We start from the raw sequence: 20207 nt of genomic DNA, 5'->3' as shown, positions 1-20207 counted from the left end.
AGCTGTGACAAAGGGGAAGAGCTGATGTGCGTATTAACAATATAGAAAGTGAGCCGTTGGCGCCATCTAGTGGAAAAGAGAATATTTTATGCTGCAGATGGACTTAATGGATTGCAGAATATTTTTGGTATGTGAACAAGCATGACTGCTGACGCCTGAGTCAAGGTTTGTTTCATGACAAATTAGAAATTCTTGGCATAGAAAGTGTACTTCATGTTCAACTTCCTGTTGCTCTTTGATCTGCATTCTTACGGGCTGTCTGTGTTTGTGTGTGTAAGAAGTTTCATCATAACATTTTTGTGATACTAAAGGGCTGACTGTTTACTCTTGTTATCCTTTTGTGATTAGAGCAACACCCTGAGACAATTAGTAGACTAAGAAGTTACAGTTACATTCTTTTGGTCATTTTTTAAAATGTCTTTTTAGTTGAATATTTTGTGGATATTTTCTGTTTGTCAGACAAACTGGAAAATTCATTTTTTCATCTAGTGCTCTTGGAAATTGTGAGTGCCCATTTTTGGGACTTTTTTCCAACATAAGTTGGCTTAAAGGATCAGTACATTAATTTTGTAGTAGTCGAGTGATTAATCTATTGTTGCAAGAATTATTATTTTTTTATCAGTCAATCTGCAGATTACTTTCTAGATTAGTTGATTAATCATCTGGTCCATAAAATGTCTCATTCTTCTCTTAAGATCAAGAATATTTATGTATTAAAAATGACTTGTTTTTTCAGATAAACAGTCTAAAATGATAAACAAGATAATAAAAACAGCAGATCCTCAAAATTTAGAGGCTGGAAACGGGTAGTTTCTGGCCGTTTTGCTTTAAAAACATTACTTGCAAACAGAAATGTTGCCATCAGTTTGCTCTTAATCCACTATACTCTTAGTCAACCATTCACCTCTGCTCTATACTTGATCATGAAATAATAATTTTATTCATTATCAGATACCACAGTTGTCAGATCGGCTTTGTTAGGGACATTCTAACTTACAAAGGTGATTATGCTTCATTTTCCTTTTTTTTTTCCTTACTGCATTTCCACCAGAGGGCAGCACACTTTTTGGAATAAACAGGGTGTCTGCTGCTTTCTAGTATTATCCTTGCAAACATGTTGGAGTCTAACCTCTGCTTCATGATGAGACTCTCCAAGGTCTTAAAGACGGAGACAGCAGGCTGGTGTCCAGTTCAGTGGTTGAAAAGTGTACACGGTTGCTGAACAAGACAGCACATCACACTGTACCATTGTCTTACTCAGTATTGATTGCAGGATTTTATGCCGTCTAAAGGCAATCGTGTATTAAATGTAGTACAATACATGAATCTAAATCCCTCATTACTGGCTCAGGAGGCTGTTCTCATTAGCTGGGTATTGATCAAAAGCATGCAAAGTAAAGACCGAGGGCAGGCCAGCTGTTTGCTTTGTTCTGAAGACCACTTTGATGTCAACTGAGCATGAAACAGATTAATTTTTCCACTTGATTAGGGAGATTCAATAGGACATACTGTATTCATTTAGACCTGTTACTGTTATAATTATGTGTGTCTGTGTTACACTGCACTTACTGATTAAAGAAGAGATTATCTAGGCCTTTTAGTTTCAGCAAAATATTGCTCAAAAGTGACATGATTTCTTAACGTGTTAACTTAGTATTTAATTTTTGGTTGTTGTAATTTTTAATAATTATACACTAGTGAGATTGTTAATTGTTCATAAATTCTCTGCTACACTGGGCATGCTGGGAGCTGGCAGAGTTTCAGCGTCTTGTTCCAGGATACTAACGTAGGGCAGATGCTCCCCTTTTACAGGAGCAATTTTTAGAATGTATTTTGTACTGCCGGCCCTCATATTTTAGGTAACCGGATGCTGTAAGTAAAGAATGCCGCTGCTAATGTTTTATAGCTCACTGTCATTTTTAACTACTTGATAGTATACAGGCTCAACAGAGAGTGTGTTGATGCAAACAATAAAAATATAGTTTGTTGCAATAAACTGTTGGTGCTTGGGGCTACCATTGAGAAAAGCTACTACACTGGTGTTTAATTAGTGGTTGGCATAGAAACGCTCACCAGAGCAAAGCTAATAACGAGGATCAAGTGGCTGAAGCTTGGTCTCTATTGGTTTAATAGCCCCACAGCATCACCTGTCCCTTTGAAAAGCCAAGCTGGAACATGGGTGTTGTTTAGCCATTATGACACCGCTGGACTCAATCAGATTTAATCTGGCCTTACCCAGGAGGGGATAAAATGGCATGTCCAGGTTTATCACACGAGACGACATGTTTTAGTATTTTAGCCCGCAGTTTAGATATCAGGAAGCATTGCAGAACATGATATCACATAGATGAATAGAATATATAATTTCAACTGTTCATAATGCAGCACATCTGATGATTTTTTTGTGCAACATATGATTGCGACAATAATGTAAATGCTGGTAAAAGTTGTAGCAAAGTTTTCTGCAGTTTGACAAACAATACCGACTCAAAATCCACTTACCAGCTTTCTCCAGAGCTTTCAGTTGGATCATTCGTTTGTCATCAGTTGGTGGAGTTGGCTCAGTTGTCATGGATAGTTGAGCGTGAAAGTTCACTCTTGATCTGGGAAATGGAAGTTTGCTAAAATAATTCCAACTCAAGAACCACTTATTAGCTTTTTCTAGAGCTTTTAGCCACATGATACCATCAACGTTTGGAGTGATTTTGCAGCCCCAAAAGTGTTATAGCCATGAGCAAGGATACACAAGGGTAGTATTCCGTGAAAACAGCATACTGTATAAATATATAAATACTCCACCCCTACATGTGGCACATTTGACGGACATCACTTCCCATGAAGCTTAAGAGGATATGGTTTCGTAGTTTGTTATATCAAGTGACGTGGAAGCAATTATTTGTACAGTATTCACTTGGCAAATAACAAAACACATCACCTCACATGTTGCATTTTAATAAACACACAATAGGTCACTTGAAATGAAGGAGATCCAATTGTAGTCCAGTCTGTATCAACACATTGTTATATTCTGCAGTTCCTGCACAGTTTAATTAGGCCAGCGGTTTTGCACCATTTCCTGACTTCAACCAGGAAGCACAAGTTTCCTCGTTGTGTAACTAAAATTAATGGGGCACTCTCTCTTGATATAAACGTCACTTTGTCTCATAGCGTAATTACCTCTAACTAACTTTGATTGACTTCACACACTCGGACCCGATTGGCTTTGGTGGAAAAATGTGGATCTCTCGCTTTGGAAAAAGGGACTCCGCTGGTCGATTTTCAAGTTCTGTGTAATAGCACCTAATGAAAACACAGAGGTCTTATTTGAGTTTTGTCAAGACAATGTTTACACAGTTTAAACGGGCTGCTGGAGGAGGATCGATTGAAATCTTGTATACCAGTGTCTCCTCCGTCTTTGTGTGTTTAGAGTATGCTGATAAAATCTCCCTTGCTGGGTTGTGATGGGCCAGTTGCCTCATAACCTAATATGGGGGTACCCTCTGCGTGAGGAAGAGACCTCTGAGTCTCCGTCTTTTCTTCTCACTCTTGTCTCTTTCCCTTCCATCTTTCTCTCTCTCCTTCTTAAGCTTGCTAATGTAGATATCTCTTTCTCACTCTCTCTCTTCATCCGTCTCACTCCCTCTCTCTCTCTTTCTCTCTCTCTCTCTCTCTCATGCTCTCCTTCGCTTAAGCCTACTCTCTCACTTTTGTAAGTGTACACAGACTAAGAGGGATTGGAGCTTGGTGCTTTTTCTTCCTTTCTCTTCAATATATCAGCCTTTTCTGTGTTACAGTAAGTAAGCAGTTTACTACCAGTTCTTTCAGCTTCAAGCATCTTTTTCATTCATTGTGATTTTTTGCCGTTAAAAAGCCCTCTTCAAGATTTACATTTCAGTCTGGTGAGTGTTATGGCAAAGGGGACTAATCGAGTTCATTAAGCCAAATTTGTTGTACGAAGTTACAGGGAAAGTACTTGATAGTGTCGTTCTGTCAGAAGACGTCTGAACTTATCTGCTGTACACCTGTAGGTCAGCTTCAGAAAATGTATGAAAAATGTATTTGTGCAAAGGATTTAGATGCAGATCTTGGGACTGAAATGTAACATTTCTCATAGATACTAGATTGAGGAAAATTAATGGAGCCATTGAGATCAGCAACTACAGCAACAATCAATAGATTCAGCTTTCGTACACTGTCCAACTTTCAACTTTCAAGCAAAAACATTCATGCAGCAGCTGTTTTCAAACCGTTTCTTTATTAGTCTGCGTGAAGTACCGGGCTTATTCTTATGTCTAGAACTGTTCGAGCTGAAAAACATTCGTCAGGCTTATCTCTGGCTGTCTGAGCAGGTCTGTGTGCAGTTATGTCGGAGAGTGTAGCGCCTCGCTGTAGTATGACATCATGAGAACTGTAAGTGGGGGAGTGTAGTGTGTGGAGGGGTCCCACTGGGTGCTCTGGGTAATGGGTTCCAGGTTGTTTTGGCCCTCGATATGACCCCGCTTTTTTTTTTTCCTCTCTCAACTCCTCTGTCATATTTCTTTTCTGTTTTACTTCCCCTACTATCCGCTGGCGTCTCATTTTTAGTTTCTTTCTACTTTTATATCTAGCTTTTCCCTCTTAGAGCGCAGAGCTAAATCATATTTTGTCCTATCTGTTGTGATAACATATTACTCATCGGCTATGATGCAGAGATTTTTGAAGACAAGGATTCTACTAGCCAGCACAAGCCTTAACTCTCTTCTTTTCAAACACAAATAAATAATTAATGCCTCAGCTAGACTGCTGTTATGACCTCCTACTCTAGTATTTCTCTATTGTTTTGGCTGCATAGGTACTGTACCTAATACATGCAAGAATACCAACAGTCTTCTATTTTTGTCTTTTTGTTTTGTTAAAACAAAAATAGTGAACACATGATTGTCCTCATAGAGATTTTCCTGCATGGACCGAACTAGTCTGAAGTGGATGCTTGTAACAGAAACCCTCTAATAAGGCCATTTCAAACCAATACATGGTTCATGTTGCTTCGTTTAATCAAGCTCTGTTTGTTGTGTTCGTCCCCTTAATTGCTGTGGTGCAGCTGGCGAGCAACATCTTATCATAACTGATTGCTAAAAACCATGAGCATAAAACCCAAGGCTCAATAAAGACAGATGTTTCCTTTGACCTCACTTTTATCGCCTCTGTATTTAGAGTAAGCTCATTAGGAATCATCTGCTGCAAGTCTTTTTGAAACAAAAAAAAATAGCAATGGTGATATTAATGTTTATCAAATATTGATATCTTATCTTCTCAAGACTTGGAGTACAGTTAAGTGGTGAAATTACTTGGTATCTCATAAGTGTGACCAAGCACAATGTGTCATTTCCGTTCCACTGTCTATTTACTCGGTGCAAATTAGATCAGATAGCCCTTTCCTGTAAATGTGTCCTTTCTCTTACACTTTCTCCTTGTTCTCCACTGTATTTATCTTTCTGGCTGGCTCTTTAAAAGGTTAATGACCAGTAAGTAATCTTGCTTGTTTTTATATATTTTTGCTGTTCATCTCTGTTGCAGTATGTTTGAGTTTAAGATCTGTATAGGGCTGCAACAATAGATTGTTTTCATTATTCATTAATCAGCTGATGATTTTCACAGTGAATTGAGTAATTGTTTGTTAAATGCAAAATAAAGAAAACCAGTTTCTCAGAAATTGCTTCTTTTGTTCAGCCAACAGTCCAAAGCCTAAAAATTCTTCTTTAACTATGATAAATCGGCAATTTCATTAATCGACAAATCTTTGCAGCTCTACTTCTGTATTGTTTTCGATTTTCTAATATACAGCATGCAGTTCGATTTTTTGCCTACCAGGTTTTCTTGCTTTCGCCTTCTGTGTAACACACACACGCATAGAGTACACACAATAATTCCCTAAGCTTGTTAAAGGTGTGAGGCAGTGCTCGGGAGGTGGTCCCAGCTCTTGGATCTTTGGTGAAACGGCTCCTTGTGAAATTCAACAGGCGATTATGATTCAAGTCACCCTTGGCCTCCCTCTCTATTTCCTCTGTTGTTCTCCCCTGGGTTTTTCTCCTTTCACCCTCCTTGTTTTGTCTTTGCTGTTGCTCTGTCCTTTTTCATATCATTTTATACTCCACCTTTAATCTCTTCTTCGTTCTCCTTCCGTTTCTCTGTTGAACCTCTCTTCCTGTTTTGGCAAACCTTCCTCAAATCTGGTCGATCTCTTCTATACTTTGTATAGTTTGTATTGTTTTCTTTCTGTCATTCCAGCCTTTTCTACTTCTGTCATTCATCCTCATTATTTAATTGAATTTGGCCACTTTATCATTTAAAGACCAAAGCAAATGTCTGGGAGTATAGTTAGTCTACAGGCTATTGGGAATCCCAGGGAGAAGTCTCTCCTGAAAGCTTTTGGGGGTTCCAAAACACCCACACACTTACAACAGCCACATGACATCTACAGTGCTGTACTGCATGAGTCTAACACCAAGAAATGTCCGCGTCATAATCCACACTGGCACAGAGGGCCTGACCTAAGATGTGAGTCACACAAGACGGGTTTTCTTTCAGGGCTTAATCTGTAAAACAACAAACTCCGCTGCTTGTTATGTGACAGCCAAACATTTTTCATATCGTGTCCGTTTCTCTTTGCTTCAGACATGCAGAGATCATTTGTCTTCTTGTTTGCCTTCATCCAATCATTTATTCCGTTTCCATCAGAGTAGATCTTGCTGTTAGTTTGGCAAACACCTCTTGTCTTAAGTTCCATCTTTTAAATGTGGTTTACAGTGCTGAAAAATCCACCATGAAACGCCAGTAGAGGATCAGGAGGAAAAGTCTTGTTTTTGTTGCTTTCTTGCATTAACAGAGGGTTTGTGTGTATGTGCAGTTTTGTGTACGGTGTCTGTTCATCTCTAAATGTGCTGTAGGTGCTTGACTGTTTATGTGAAATATTTATAATATTAAAATCAAGGCTATATCTTTATTCCTCATTTAGTAACTCTTATTTCAGTTGGATTGAGAATCGTTAGACATGTTTTAATAAGGGGAAGTTGTTCCAGTCTGTCTGTGTGTGTTTTATCCCACAGTGTGCACTCTTCTGTCTTCCTTAGACAGATACTCAGACATCAGGCTCCTCTTGTCTAAGCAATACAAGACTGAGTGTGATCGTGGACCACCTACACACACAAGCACATACGATATGTTCACATCCAGGAGGAACTTTGTATGTTCAGAAGTACATAAGCAAACAGTAAATATCTAGGAATACACAACCTTTGCAAGTACATGAATACAACAACTTTTTTGCCCTTCAGCTTGTGCACACAACATTCGCGCCGCACTCAGTCAGCAGTGAGACAGTCCAGGCTCAGGCTGCAGGAAAGCAAACATTACCTTGTGGAGACAGAAGCGGCAGAAAAGGTTGGAGCAGAACAGGACAGTGCAGAGAGGTTGTCTGTTTCTTGGTGATGCAAAGCAGGATTAGGTGTGTACACAACAAAACACACACACACACACACACACACACACACACACACACACACACACACACACACACACACACAGAAACAGACATATTTGCCACACATTTGAAGTACCTATTCAAATGATCAACATGAGAGGTGGGATGTCTGCTTGGCATGTTTGGATGTGCTTGGCTTATGTCTTTTGATCCGGTTCACTCGGCCCAGGATGGCCAGGGTTAGAGATACCAGAGCTGCTGAACATACCTGGCTCCTCACCGAGTTTTCAAATAGACTAGGTGCAGGCGATTTAAACTTGCTCGCCCCAATGGGTGGGCAGGCTGTGTTCGTTTCCCTCGGAACAGCTCTGTTGGCTCCATTTTCGCTGCATTAAAGCGACCACTCAGTCCAAGTGATACGAAGGGTTATAGGGAATATGGGGCTCTCTCAGAACTAAATCTTCCAGCGATTTGAAATGCTTCTAGAATGAGCCGTGCGATGGACAGGTGCAGCTGAGTTTTATTGATTTCATTTTGGTCTGCCAAAATCATTTGTAGCTAAACACTGAAGTGTAATTTGCTAGGAGAGGCAACTGTAGGATCACTAAGTTGTTGAGTTTCAGCAATAAAGTACTCTCATTTGAATTCAGTTTAAGTTTTGGTTTTCTATGGCTACATGATTATACTCTTTTCTCTCATGTTTCATGCCTCTCATCTCTTACAGTTGTACAGTCAAACATTGACTTTATGTATTTCAGTTACGTATAAAATCTCCACGTATTCAGTTACGTACGTTCTACATAAAGGATTTCATCTAATGCAGTGTTTTCCATCGTGTTGATGCCGATGTAATAAAATTAAATAATTTAGTCTGCCTAAATTAAGTTAATGCATTGTTTCAAGTATTATACTAAATGTAGTATTAAGTGTAATGCATTACATATTGATAACTTCTATGTTTAATACCAAATTATATACTTCTCATAGAATGTATGTAATTGAATTACATTAAAAATCCTATATGTAATTAATGTAAATGAAATGTGTGATGTCAATGTTTTAGGGAATTTTTAATGTGGCCTTATTTTGTTGAGGGAGTGATTAATTGCTTTTAATTTGAAAGAGCGTACCTCACCTTTAAGTAACCTTGCTCTTAAAAATGAGACTGGCAACAGTTATTTTTGGAATAACTGTACTGATAATTAAATTTAAGTTACAATATTTTTTCACTGTTAACAAACAATGAAATGCTTTACAAACCATTTATCAGGCAATAGTTTAATGTAAAATTGCAACTGTATATGGTTAATAAATACTGTGTAGTTCATCTGATGGCCATACATTTGCAATTGGTTTTTATAAACTTGCTAAATAAATGGTTTATAATGCATTTTGTTGTATGTTAAGTTTAATCAACTATACATTTACCACTGATTGATGATGGTTTAATCTTGTTGTGAAAAAGGTATACATTTGAAAGACATTTGGTCAGATGAGGAAATGACGCCACATCCTGCAGCTTTTTCATGCTGTCCTGAACCCTCTTCCTATGCTCTGTTGCATCCAGCTTAATGTGATTGTAGTTTCATGTATCATGAAATGAGCCATATTTCCACAATGAGTCTGGTTCTCGAGCCAAAGTGCGTGAATCTTGTTCAGTCTTACAAAGAAATAAAATCACAGAGGCATTATAAATGAGCTTTCTAAGACCAAAATAACCAAAACACTGATGTATAGCAGAAGTCTTGTTGCTCAGTGAAGGAAGGGGTTAAAGCTGACGTCTCTCCCTGTGACCTCAGCTCTGAGTCCACAGACCAGAATAACAGAGTTCTTTTAACACTGACCCCTTGGCAACCTTGGCTAACCTCGACCCTCCATGATGCTTCTAAAAGTAGAATTCAGTTGAAACTATGCATTTCTATTCCTTGAATGTCAGCTTCGTGGGAGAGTATGTGGGGGGTGGCAGGGTACTACCGCAGTGGTTTGTCTAATCCCGTGTGTGCGATTAATTGCCTTATATGACTGCCAGATTATGCTTGGTGGCTTTGTTTTGTGTGGCACAATGGCAATAGTGGTATGTACTGTACGGACACATGCGGCAGCTGGTCTACATTGTATCATGGGATCTCTGCCTTTGATTCCTGGAGAATATAAAGAGTAATTGAAGAGGAGTGTTTGTGACTAAGAGACAGAGAGTGTAACTATGGGGAGAGGGTGTCAGCGTTGGAGTATGTGAGTGTGTGTGGTGGGCCTGAGACATCAAAGTAGAGAGGTCGAGATGTGGGTGGTTGGATTTCAGGGAGACGGTCTCGGCCTCTCCAGTGTCCTGCGTGCTCCTACTCTGCATACTCCATGTGTCTGGTATGATATACATAATGACATGAGTCAGAGAGTGTTTGCATGTCTGGATTTTAGCATGCGTTTTTGTGTGTGTGCATTCCAGCTCAAAGTTCAGTAGATCTGTGTGGTGCCCCTTGCTAATCCTTTCCCAGAATGGCTGTTGCCAGGCAGAGAAATTACCCGACGGGGCGCTAATGGGAGTTAATAGCAAAACTCATTCATAACTGTAGGTGAGGTGGGGTGATTGCCAGTAATCTGAGATTCAGTGTTTGTTTGTATATTGTTTTCTTTGTGTATTTTTTTTATTATTTTCTTCTCTTTGTGATTTATGAATGTGCCTTTGGTCCATTATCTCAACATTATCTCCCAGTAGCCAACCTTGGTGGCAAAATTCATCACCTCCTGCAGAGTAGCAAAATATTCATTCTGAGATGCAACTGCTGTCCCCCATGGGCATGGGGGACTTCTGGGTGATTACTTTAGATATTTTTCCAGGCGGCATTTTTAATTAGCAAAAGAAGTGAACACCCATTTTGGAGCAGTAGAAAGTGTTGGCACAGCGCAGCCAGCATCACGAGAAAGTGACCTCAAATCCTCAATCCAAACTTTTGCGACAACATTTTGTGAGTCTCCAGCAGTGAGGAAATAAGAGTAGGTTGTGTGGGATTGTAACTGAAATTAAAGCTGCTGTACACACTGCAAAACACTAGAAATAAGTGTTGAGGAGCTCCATATTCCAACAGTATGACAGTTTTAAAATTACAAAAAAAATGACACCATGAGAGCAGTCAGAGTAAATCAAAACGAGCAAAAAAGATATTAATAACAACTAACATGAGTTAGTCAAATCGCTTACGCATATACACTGTATTGTATTTGTTATATCCATACCACTCTTCTTCAGAAATGTACATTTTTACGTCACACTTTAACAAAATTATCGATATTACAAAGGCTGCTAAAAGGCAACACCTATCCCAGCCATGCTCTGTTCACCCTGCTGCCGTCTGGTAAAAGATACAGTATGTGCTGCCGTACCACCAGAATACAGAGCAGCCTTTTTCCTCAGGTTGTGATCCTCAACACTCCACCATTGCATTTTTTTTTCTTTTTCTAGCGTAAAGTGACCACAACATTCATTTGGTTGTTCAACTCTTGTGATGTAAAGGAAGTAACTGAACCTTGACTGTATAGTATTTACCTAATAACTGTGAAAGAGTAATAATGCTACAGCTGCCTGTGGTTGTTCTGATTTGCCTTTACTGAGCTTAAGCCTTTAGCACTTCCTGTACACACAGAGTGTAACATGATATGTAGAGCTGTATCAGTGGCAGTTGACTTACAGTTCTCCTAACTGGCTAATTGCAAGATCAGTAGTACTGTCACAAGAATGCGATGGGTATGCTGGTATTGGATGATGTGTACTCATGATAGAGCTGAAATGCAGTTATTACCCACGTCTGATGTGACTGTGACAACATTAAAGAAAATAGTATGTTCTATCCTCCTGCCTGCCCACATTACTGATCTTTTTATATTGAGATTGAAAACGTGTCATTGAAAATGGACAATTCCATTGATTCAATTAATTTTTTCTTTCTAATGGATATTAAAACCAGCTAATGGCTTGCTTGCTCACTCACTCTCACTCTCACTCTTTCACACTTTCATGCACACACTCACTCACTCACTTACTCATTCCCTTGTTTCTTCAATGTTTAATTCTCTACCCAACGAAAATCCATTTCCATTCTGTTATTTATGGTTTCACTTGTGTTGGGATGTCTATGAAATATGAGAATCAGAATATCAGAGACAAACAGAGAAAACACCCTCTCTCTTTTCACTCTATGTAATACATCAGTGTTTCTGTTCTCTATGTGCATGTGTTGGCATGGAGTTTGAAGATGAGTCTGTTTGTTGTTGTGCGTGCATGTGAAGACAGCTGCTGTGTGTCCATTAAAAGCAGCACCACATTCCCAGCAATGTCCTTTGAAGTTAGACTCTATTGCACACATGCACATGCACACAGCGTTTTCTGCTTCATTCGTCACCTTTTTCAAACTGTTGTTTTTATGTCTCACAACAGAACTAGCTTTGTTTTTAAACCTACATGTGAGTAGAAGATGTTTTCATATTGAGAAGAAAATGTATCCCAGGAGAAGAAAAAGTAGTGATAAATTATTTTAGTAATTTGGTAAACATTTTGATCTGTTTGGAAATGACTAACATGCCCCAGAGGAGGTTTGAGTTTTTCTGCCTGAAAGAATTAATAATCCTACAATTCAGTCGATTAGTATTCATTGTTTTGCAGTTTCTAATAGGCCATTGTGCTGTAGTGGATAACCGTGATAAAAATCACAGATAATAATAATGATAATGATAACATTCAGCAGTAGTCATTCATTGTCACAATAAGTGAATTGATTTATAAACACAAAATATAGGCTAATGGCTCAATTTCACCTTGCTTTAGACTGTTGACATCTCTAGTTTTCTTACAGGTGGCATATGTAAGACTTTTAGTTCAGAACATTCAAAAATGAATCAACAGAATGTGAAGAAATAATAGAAGAATAGAAGAAATAATAATAGAAGAAATGTTGATGTCATGAGGTCTATGCTTTGTGTTGCAGAAATATATTTACTGAAGTAAGCATGCTAACCAGCTATTACATGTCAGTGCTAACCTGGTTACTCTGATGAAATGCTGTCCTTGGTTTTATTCCAGTCTGAATTAGGCACATGACCAATTTCTTACATACTGGAACTTTTGAAAAAATATAAGTTAAACATGGATAACAATAGATAAAGGCAAAAATTGAAGCCAAATGGGAGTAATAAACCATTGACTAATGATAATAAGTCAACATTTTAATCATTTCTTTCCTGAAGAGCTAAACAAAACCTAATCATTAGCAGGACGATTTGTAAAGGGACAGACTTCTTACTTGTGGACTGTAATAACAAAATATTGTATTGGTTGGCACAGGCATAGTGTTGTAATGGTCTATAGACAAATACTAAATCCATATCAGCTGTTGCTAAGGGCTGTTTGCAGCTACTCACTAATTTCCTTTAATATCTCTGTTGCTTTGATACCCAGAAGTAAAACAGTCAAACAGTGTCAAATAGCATACAAACCTCCTTACCAGTCCTGAATCTTTTGGGTTCTAATTGTTTATTGGTAATGGGAAAAGGAGAAATTCCAGCCTTAATAAACTGAAAACCTGCCCATCTAACTGTAGATAAATAATAAAGGCATGAGGGCTATGAATGACTCAGGCCAAGTCTATTGTTTTGCTTTGAGCTCCGTATTAAATGAGAAAAAATGCACCGTTAATGAAGCAGACTTTATGTCTGTTCAGTGGACATTTATTTTTAAATTTCATAATGTTTGATGTTCTGTAATTAGCTTGTTACTGGAATGCAGGTCAGCAGAGGAGTGTGCTGGTGTGTGTTTGTTTTCCCCTGTCTCACCCTTTCTCTCCCTGCGCCTCACCTCCACTCTCTCCCCCTCTAAACGTGCAGGCTGGTATGTCTCCTTTCCCCTCGGGATGGCCCAAATCTGACAACAGCTTGGCCTACTCCCCATGCAGGAAACCCATCCCACTGAGACAAATAGCTGCCCATTTACGTATGTGTGTTTGTGTGTCTGCCCATTATGCCACTGTCAAACACCACTTAATACAAACAAGATGGATACACATGTACTAAATGTGAGAATCTACACCGTAAGCCTGTAGGGCTGATGGCCGTCATGTACCTCCTTCCTGGCACTATTATGAAGCGGTGCAGATGGACACTGTTGCTGACGATTACACCCGAGTCTTACTTTCTCATTAAAATCGCATTATATTCATCCGTCACTCTGTCACCAGTATTGATTTTGTCCAATTTTCCTAACATCCATCCCTGCTGAAGTGCCCACCAACAGTGCCACAAAATGTTGCCGTAATGGCTTTTCTCTGAGCTTTGTGCCAGAGGAGCTCGTCTTTGGGTTCACATGAGGACAAAGGAGAGAGTCAATCGTTTGGATAAGTGTTTCCTTGAACGTTGGATGGATTTTATTCCGAGAAAAGAGTGTGAAGAGAAAAGAGGAGGAGGCCTTTATTTAAGGTCAAAATGTTTAAAGCTCCACAGTGATGTCTCCTCTTTCTTTCTCAACTTTGAACTCCTTTTTTTGAAAAAAATTCCCCATTATTCTCTCTCTCAATATACCTGCGCATCTGTCTGTCTCTGATGCTTTTTTCTCCGGGTCTCCTTTCCCACCTTTCTTCATATCGGTTTTGTGCCACTGTGGTATTTAATTCCTTCTTTACACTCTATGTCATGCGGAAATTGCTTCCGATAATGACCACAGCAGTGGAATCGATGACAATAACCTCTGATTCAAATGTTATCTAACAGTCTCAAAGGTGAAAAACGGCTCCGGATTAAATGGATTTAGCCTGGGAGCTCTTTCATTATATTTTCTGAATACAAACTTGAAGACTAATAAAGTGTGATCTGGGGACAGCATTATTGATATAAATGCAACTTTTTTTTTGAACAGCTTAATAGCACCTGCAGCATTTTGTAAGTAATTTACACATTTGTTGATGTCTTCCTCAACAGGCCGCCAGCTATGTGCGGAACAGAGAGGAACTAAACCTGATTCATCCTGCCAAAAAGCTCCTTCTGTGTTGCCCTGGATGTGTGTGTCTCAGGAAGCCTCGCTGGCCATCACACACGGTCACCGCCAGTCCTGCCAGACCTGCCAGACCTGACCTGAACCCCCGCCTTAATCTCTGGTGTTGTCATCCATCTCATCCACCAAGGTTTGTAGCCATATTTTGTCCTTTTTTCAGCCTTGTACCCCTATTTATTTGCAGCCCTTTTGGTCCATCACATGATGAAATTTTTGTTCCGGTGATGCTGTAAGTGTCTTATTTATTTATTGACAGTTTATTTGACATTTTTGAAAATTAAGGAAAGGTAGGTGATACTGTTACTTTTAGAGGATGTAATGTGTGTTCATTACATAAAACAGGTAGGTGGTAAATGGAATCAATTGACTCTGTGGTTTAAAAACACACTAAAGAGATGCACCCAATGAACCATGGATGATAAACTCATCATACTTGAATTTCAGTCTGTTTAGACCAAAATATTCACTGAATAATTGCGAGTAGGGTTGGGAAGGTTGGGAGGGTTACTTGCACGGTTACTTATGATCTGTAGTCAGTAATGTGGTCTTAAGTATCAAATTATTTGTAATGTAACTAGTTACTTTCCGAAACTTCTGCATGACCTCAAAGCCAAATGTATGCAAAGAAAGACGAGATAAATCAAATCTCCATAAGATTACCTTTATCAAATTGTAATAATGATTGTGTGTTCTCAAAGGAAACGCACTCATGTATTTTACTTGTTTTTGTGTGAGTGTTTTGACGTGAACATGTGCATGGTTACAGACTAGTATATCATTCCTTATTTTGAAAAAGTAATCCCCTTCTTTACTGAATGTGTCTGTAATCTGATTACATAGTTTTGTCTTTACTAATTTACTCATACATATACAATACATTTACTCTTTTATTGTATTCTAATTGTGTAACCCTGATACATGTATGCAGTTATTCACCAAGTCTGATTGTGAATAATGTGAATAATGGAAAAAAAAATGTATAAATGATGAACAAAATGATTAGCTGCAGTTCTGTTCAAGGCTTTGAATGGGTGGCTATGGTTTTGCATTGTTAATTTGTGCTAGATTGCATTAATTATGAAGATTAAGCTTTGTTTTCTGAATTTTAGTGTTGGCCACAGATGTGCAAATCATCTAAAGAGAATCTCTTATCTACAGTGACTTGCATAAACTGGCAATTGATACATTTTTACTTTATCGTTAGCATATCACTGTGGAATAAAGATGTAATAGCTATACACATCAGTGTTTAGATTGGATCCCTATAATTTTGATTTCATTGTGCTAGTTTTGTCTGCACACTCTTCCAAATGATGGCTTACTTGCAGTACAGTTAAGCATCATTTTTATCTGCTTTCACTATTATAGATTAAATAAGAAATAAATAAAAAACTTGTGTGTTGGCATGTGTTGTTGGTAGTTGCTGCACTTGAGGGAAAACATAAAGTAATCCAGTTGTCTTTGTACTGTGCCAACACTAACACCAAAAGCAAGCGTAAAGCTATCATGTTGCATTTTATAAATGCATGGCCTCAAGTAGATACTTAAAAGTGGATAGACAATTAGATAGCCAGTTGTTTCTGCCTATTACCATGACAGAAAAGGCAGACAAACACTTTATGTAAACTTTATACATGACAATAAATGGTCAGATTAAAATCACTGGTAAACTGTACAGTGTTTTTTCTCTCTCATATCCACCTTGTCTAGGTTTTATCGTGCTTGTGCCCAGAGGACATCAGTGTGTTCCCTGCTGGCTGGAGCTCTACTAGAGGCCACAGCTGCTCTTGGTGCCCGCTCAGCTTTACCTTACCCTTTGCCCCCGGGCCCCAACAGCCACGCCGTGCTGAAAGGTGAGCGCGTATAGAAAAGGTGTTGTTTATTTTCTCTGTTGAGTTAAGCCAAACTTTTGAATTTGAAATGAAAACACATACAATAACAGAAGGAGCATTAAATTGGATGACAAGTAAAGCAGGAACGTTGGGCAGACAGCCTGTCTCTGTTTGATTCTGAGAAGAAAAGGTTCTCACTATTCCCCTGTGGTCTGCTGCTCCACTCTTCTTCTTCCTCATGCTCTGTTCCCACATGGTTCCTTATCCGCAGTGGGTTATGGGTCGGTAGGAGCACGACTGTACTTGATCCCAGCGGTTGCCCTTTCCCTTTTACTTTTCCTTTTATTTCCTCTGCTGTCCTTTCTCGCTCGCTCTCTCTCTCTCTCTCTCTCTCTCTCTCTCTCTCTCTCTCTCTCTCTCTCTCTCTCTCTCTCTCTCTCTCTCTCTCTCTCTCTCCCCCCCTTTCCCTCTCCCTCTCTCCCTTCCTCTCTCTCTACTCCAGTCTTCAATTGAGACACACCATCCACTCAGTCACAATACTGAAGTGGTTTAAGACACACAGGAAGAATAATAACCCCCCCAGACATCACAGGGTTCACACAACACAGATGCAAACACACCAGGTTATGTCTGCACTTCAAACAAGCTTGCGCTGTTTGTCTGAAAAGCTCAGGAGTGATAGCTCTTTATTTGGGTGTTTTACACAACTAACAGATGTATATATAGGTATATATATGCCTACTTTTCTTTCTTTCCTTCTGTCTATAAATTTTTTTTCTTACCTTTTATTGGATGAATTTTGATATTTTAAAAGACTTATTTATAAGAGTTTGAGTCTACTTTTGTTACAAATAGGACCTTTTAATAAACACATAATAGCCGATACAAAAAAGGGAGCTAGCTCTGTCCTCAAAATACCAGGAGAAAGACATTTAAATCTTAATGTAATACATATTTCCTTAATGAGACTAAACAAATTCTCATCATGCATTTATTATGTCACCTCTTTAGTGTCTCTCTTTATTCCCCACATGACTTCATCAGTCGGACTGTCGGTCAGTTGCTCTGCTGGTAACTGTCCATCCACCCTCTCTACAATGATGTTACGTATGACTTAAATGTAAGCCGATCCTGACATTAATTTCCATTGGCGGTAGGCCAGGGGACAGGCTGTCTCTGGTAAGATCAAGGAGGCACGCGTGCACATAGACACACACAGGAAAAAAAAAACACATAGAAACTGTGTGATAGGATTTATTATTAGTCATTAGTTAAAAACAAAACTTACATTTTTTTGTCAGGCAAGCTTTCAGAGACACAAAACACACTCACACACACACTGAGCACAGCACATATCTTAAACATGACACCGTGTTCTGTTCTAATGGGTATTGCAGGAAACAAAATAGAGGCAGACACTCGCACACATAGCAGCTTAGAGGTCTTGGCAGGACTAGGATTTCATAGGCATGAACACACTCGCGCACACACACACACACACACACACACACACAAAGCATGAGTGTCTCTCTAACTAGCAACCCAGGTATTGCGCATGAGTATTACCTTTGAAGACTCAGACCAAAAGTTATCTGCTTCAGATCTGCTTCTGATCCAACAGTCATCTTGTGCCTCTCACACACAGGGAAACCACCTGTGTGCCTGTGCCATTTAAACAACTTGACATTTAGTGTACCGGGCAGCAGCCTATGTCACCAGACACAGTAATGCTGTTTTTAAAAGTTTGGATTCAAGAGGTGCCGATTTGAGGAGAAACATCAACTCCAACTGACTCCAAATACCATTTTAAGTTGGAGCTGCAGTCTTCAAAAGGCACTGATGTTAGTGTTAAAAATCAGATGTCATAAAAGACATTTCATTATCCCGAAGCTTGGAGAAGGTCTGACTTAAGTTTCAAATTTGGAAAGTGTTAGTGTAGTTATTGCTTTCTTGCCTTTTAAGGTGTTGTTCCTCTCTTCAGTGTTTCAACAGAACAACCTGCTCTTATTCCCTCATGCATTCGTAATAAAGCTTTATTCCTCAGTCTTACTTGCGCTTTTTAGATTGATATGAAAAGGGTTTTTTTTATGTAGCAGAGCATTGAACCCCTAAAACATGCCAGCACTTATATAATGTGCATTTCACTGTGAACAGACAGTGGGCTTGTGTCAGTGTCAATGTGCAACCTTACATCCAGGATGTTTCTTGTGCCTGCTGAATAAACCCTATCATCTACTTTTGGATCTGTTTCCATCCAGAACAATATATGAATTGTCACACAAAACTGACTGGGTCTGATAATATACCTGGAGCTTTAGAAACATAGTGTATGTGCTGATGTGGTCCTCTGGAAATCAAGGGCTGTTTTTTTGGTCTTCTCTGGTGAGGGTCATCTTTGTGGGGCCACCTATAGAAAAGCTTTTGTGTTTTGTTCATTTTCTCTTCTCTTTTCTGTTTGCCTTAATCCTCCTCGTGAAGTGAAAATGCAGCTGTCATGCTAATGAAAAAAATGCAATATTTGTGAGCAGTATTCTTACTGACATTACTCTAATCTACTCTTCTTATGTTGTGCTTGTATATCCTACATAGTAGTTAGTTGCATTGTATCTGTATCAGTGCTGGCAATTGCATATCACAGGTAAAGGTTCAGATGGATTTGTACTGTATGTAAGTCCCAGTATTGAATAATACATGCATCTATACTAGCAGTAATTTGCATGAGCGCATGCTAGGTTAGACGAATGCTTTATATTCTTTACAATATTTTTGCAACCTTATCTAAAACATCTGCGTTTATAAATTAGGAGTCTGTTTTCTCATCATTTTGACATATTAAGTCAAAACTTTGTGATACGGAGGTCTCCATTTTTTCTTTAATTAATGAATGCAGTGTGCTTGTGTATATTATCCCTATTGCTATCCCATCCTGTCCTAATAAGGTATTGATCTTAGATGGCAGCAAAACTGGAGCTGGAAGCACGACTCAGCAAAGTCGATCAGTGGCTCTGGCCCAAATGCTTTTAAGGATTACCAGGATAATCGCTTGGCCAGCCTCGGTGTATTCTTAGAGTTTTAATGTGAGTGGTGAGAGGTGGAATGTTTTTCTACACCTTCTCTGCATGCCACATCCACTGTAATGATATGAAGGTATTTTTCTGGTTCCTCTGATGTGTTTGAATGACTTATGGCTTTCTCTAGCATAGCAATCATCCTGTTTTAGTAGCATTCAAGATGAATGTTTTGGAGACGATGCATTATATTTTACACAAGTCTTGGTCACTGTGACAGGCTTTTGTTATGAGGGTAAACTGGCACCTACAAAGACAAATACCGGTTTTGTAAAAAATGCCAAATGGGTAGTGCAAGGGTGAGGTCAAGGTGGTGTGTGTGCCTGTGTGTTGGATAAAGAGAGAGGACATAAATCACTGCTTAATATGTCAGTCATTGGAAACAGTTGTTTTTGTTTCATGGAGCTTGTCTTTTGTTAAATGTTTGAAATCTGATGCCCGCCCACTCCATGTCATCTTAAATTCTGTTGATGTTTAAGGCTTTGACGGCAGCAATTTTCACTAAAGCATAACAAGCTAGAATGAGTGGAAATGTATATTTTGAATGGACATTTTATTGTTTGTGATTGTGTGATTCTGTTTGCACCTGCATATGTTTTTACATCTATTAATGTATTTATTCTTATACAGTATTAATGAATTTGACAAAATTACAATACACATTTTGTAAGAAATTATAACTGGCTATACAATAGAACCAAAATTGAACAGCACCAAACAAAATTAATTTACAATGTTGTTTATTAACGAAACAATATGTTCACATCATTACCAACTGAAGCTCAAACACAGTTCACAGCTGAAGGCATGGCAATAAC

General features: G+C 38.8%; 1 protein-coding gene across 1 annotated transcript in view; it reads left to right on the top strand.

Annotated features, from left to right (window-relative positions):
- The window catches only part of plce1 (phospholipase C, epsilon 1), a 97758-nt gene that overhangs the window by 34988 nt on the left and 42563 nt on the right, over positions 1 to 20207 (top strand). Inside the window, exons 7-8 of the mRNA XM_030400562.1 lie at positions 14417 to 14619; positions 16200 to 16342. Coding sequence (XP_030256422.1) covers positions 14417 to 14619; positions 16200 to 16342 — 346 coding nt within the window. The remainder of the gene's footprint in view (positions 1 to 14416; positions 14620 to 16199; positions 16343 to 20207) is intronic.

The sequence above is a fragment of the Sparus aurata genome, chromosome 20 (genome assembly GCF_900880675.1).
Source record: "Sparus aurata chromosome 20, fSpaAur1.1, whole genome shotgun sequence".
Taxonomy (NCBI): domain Eukaryota; kingdom Metazoa; phylum Chordata; class Actinopteri; order Spariformes; family Sparidae; genus Sparus; species Sparus aurata.
The sequence above is the reverse complement of the archived record's forward strand: the minus strand, read 5'-3'. Positions and strand labels throughout refer to the sequence as shown.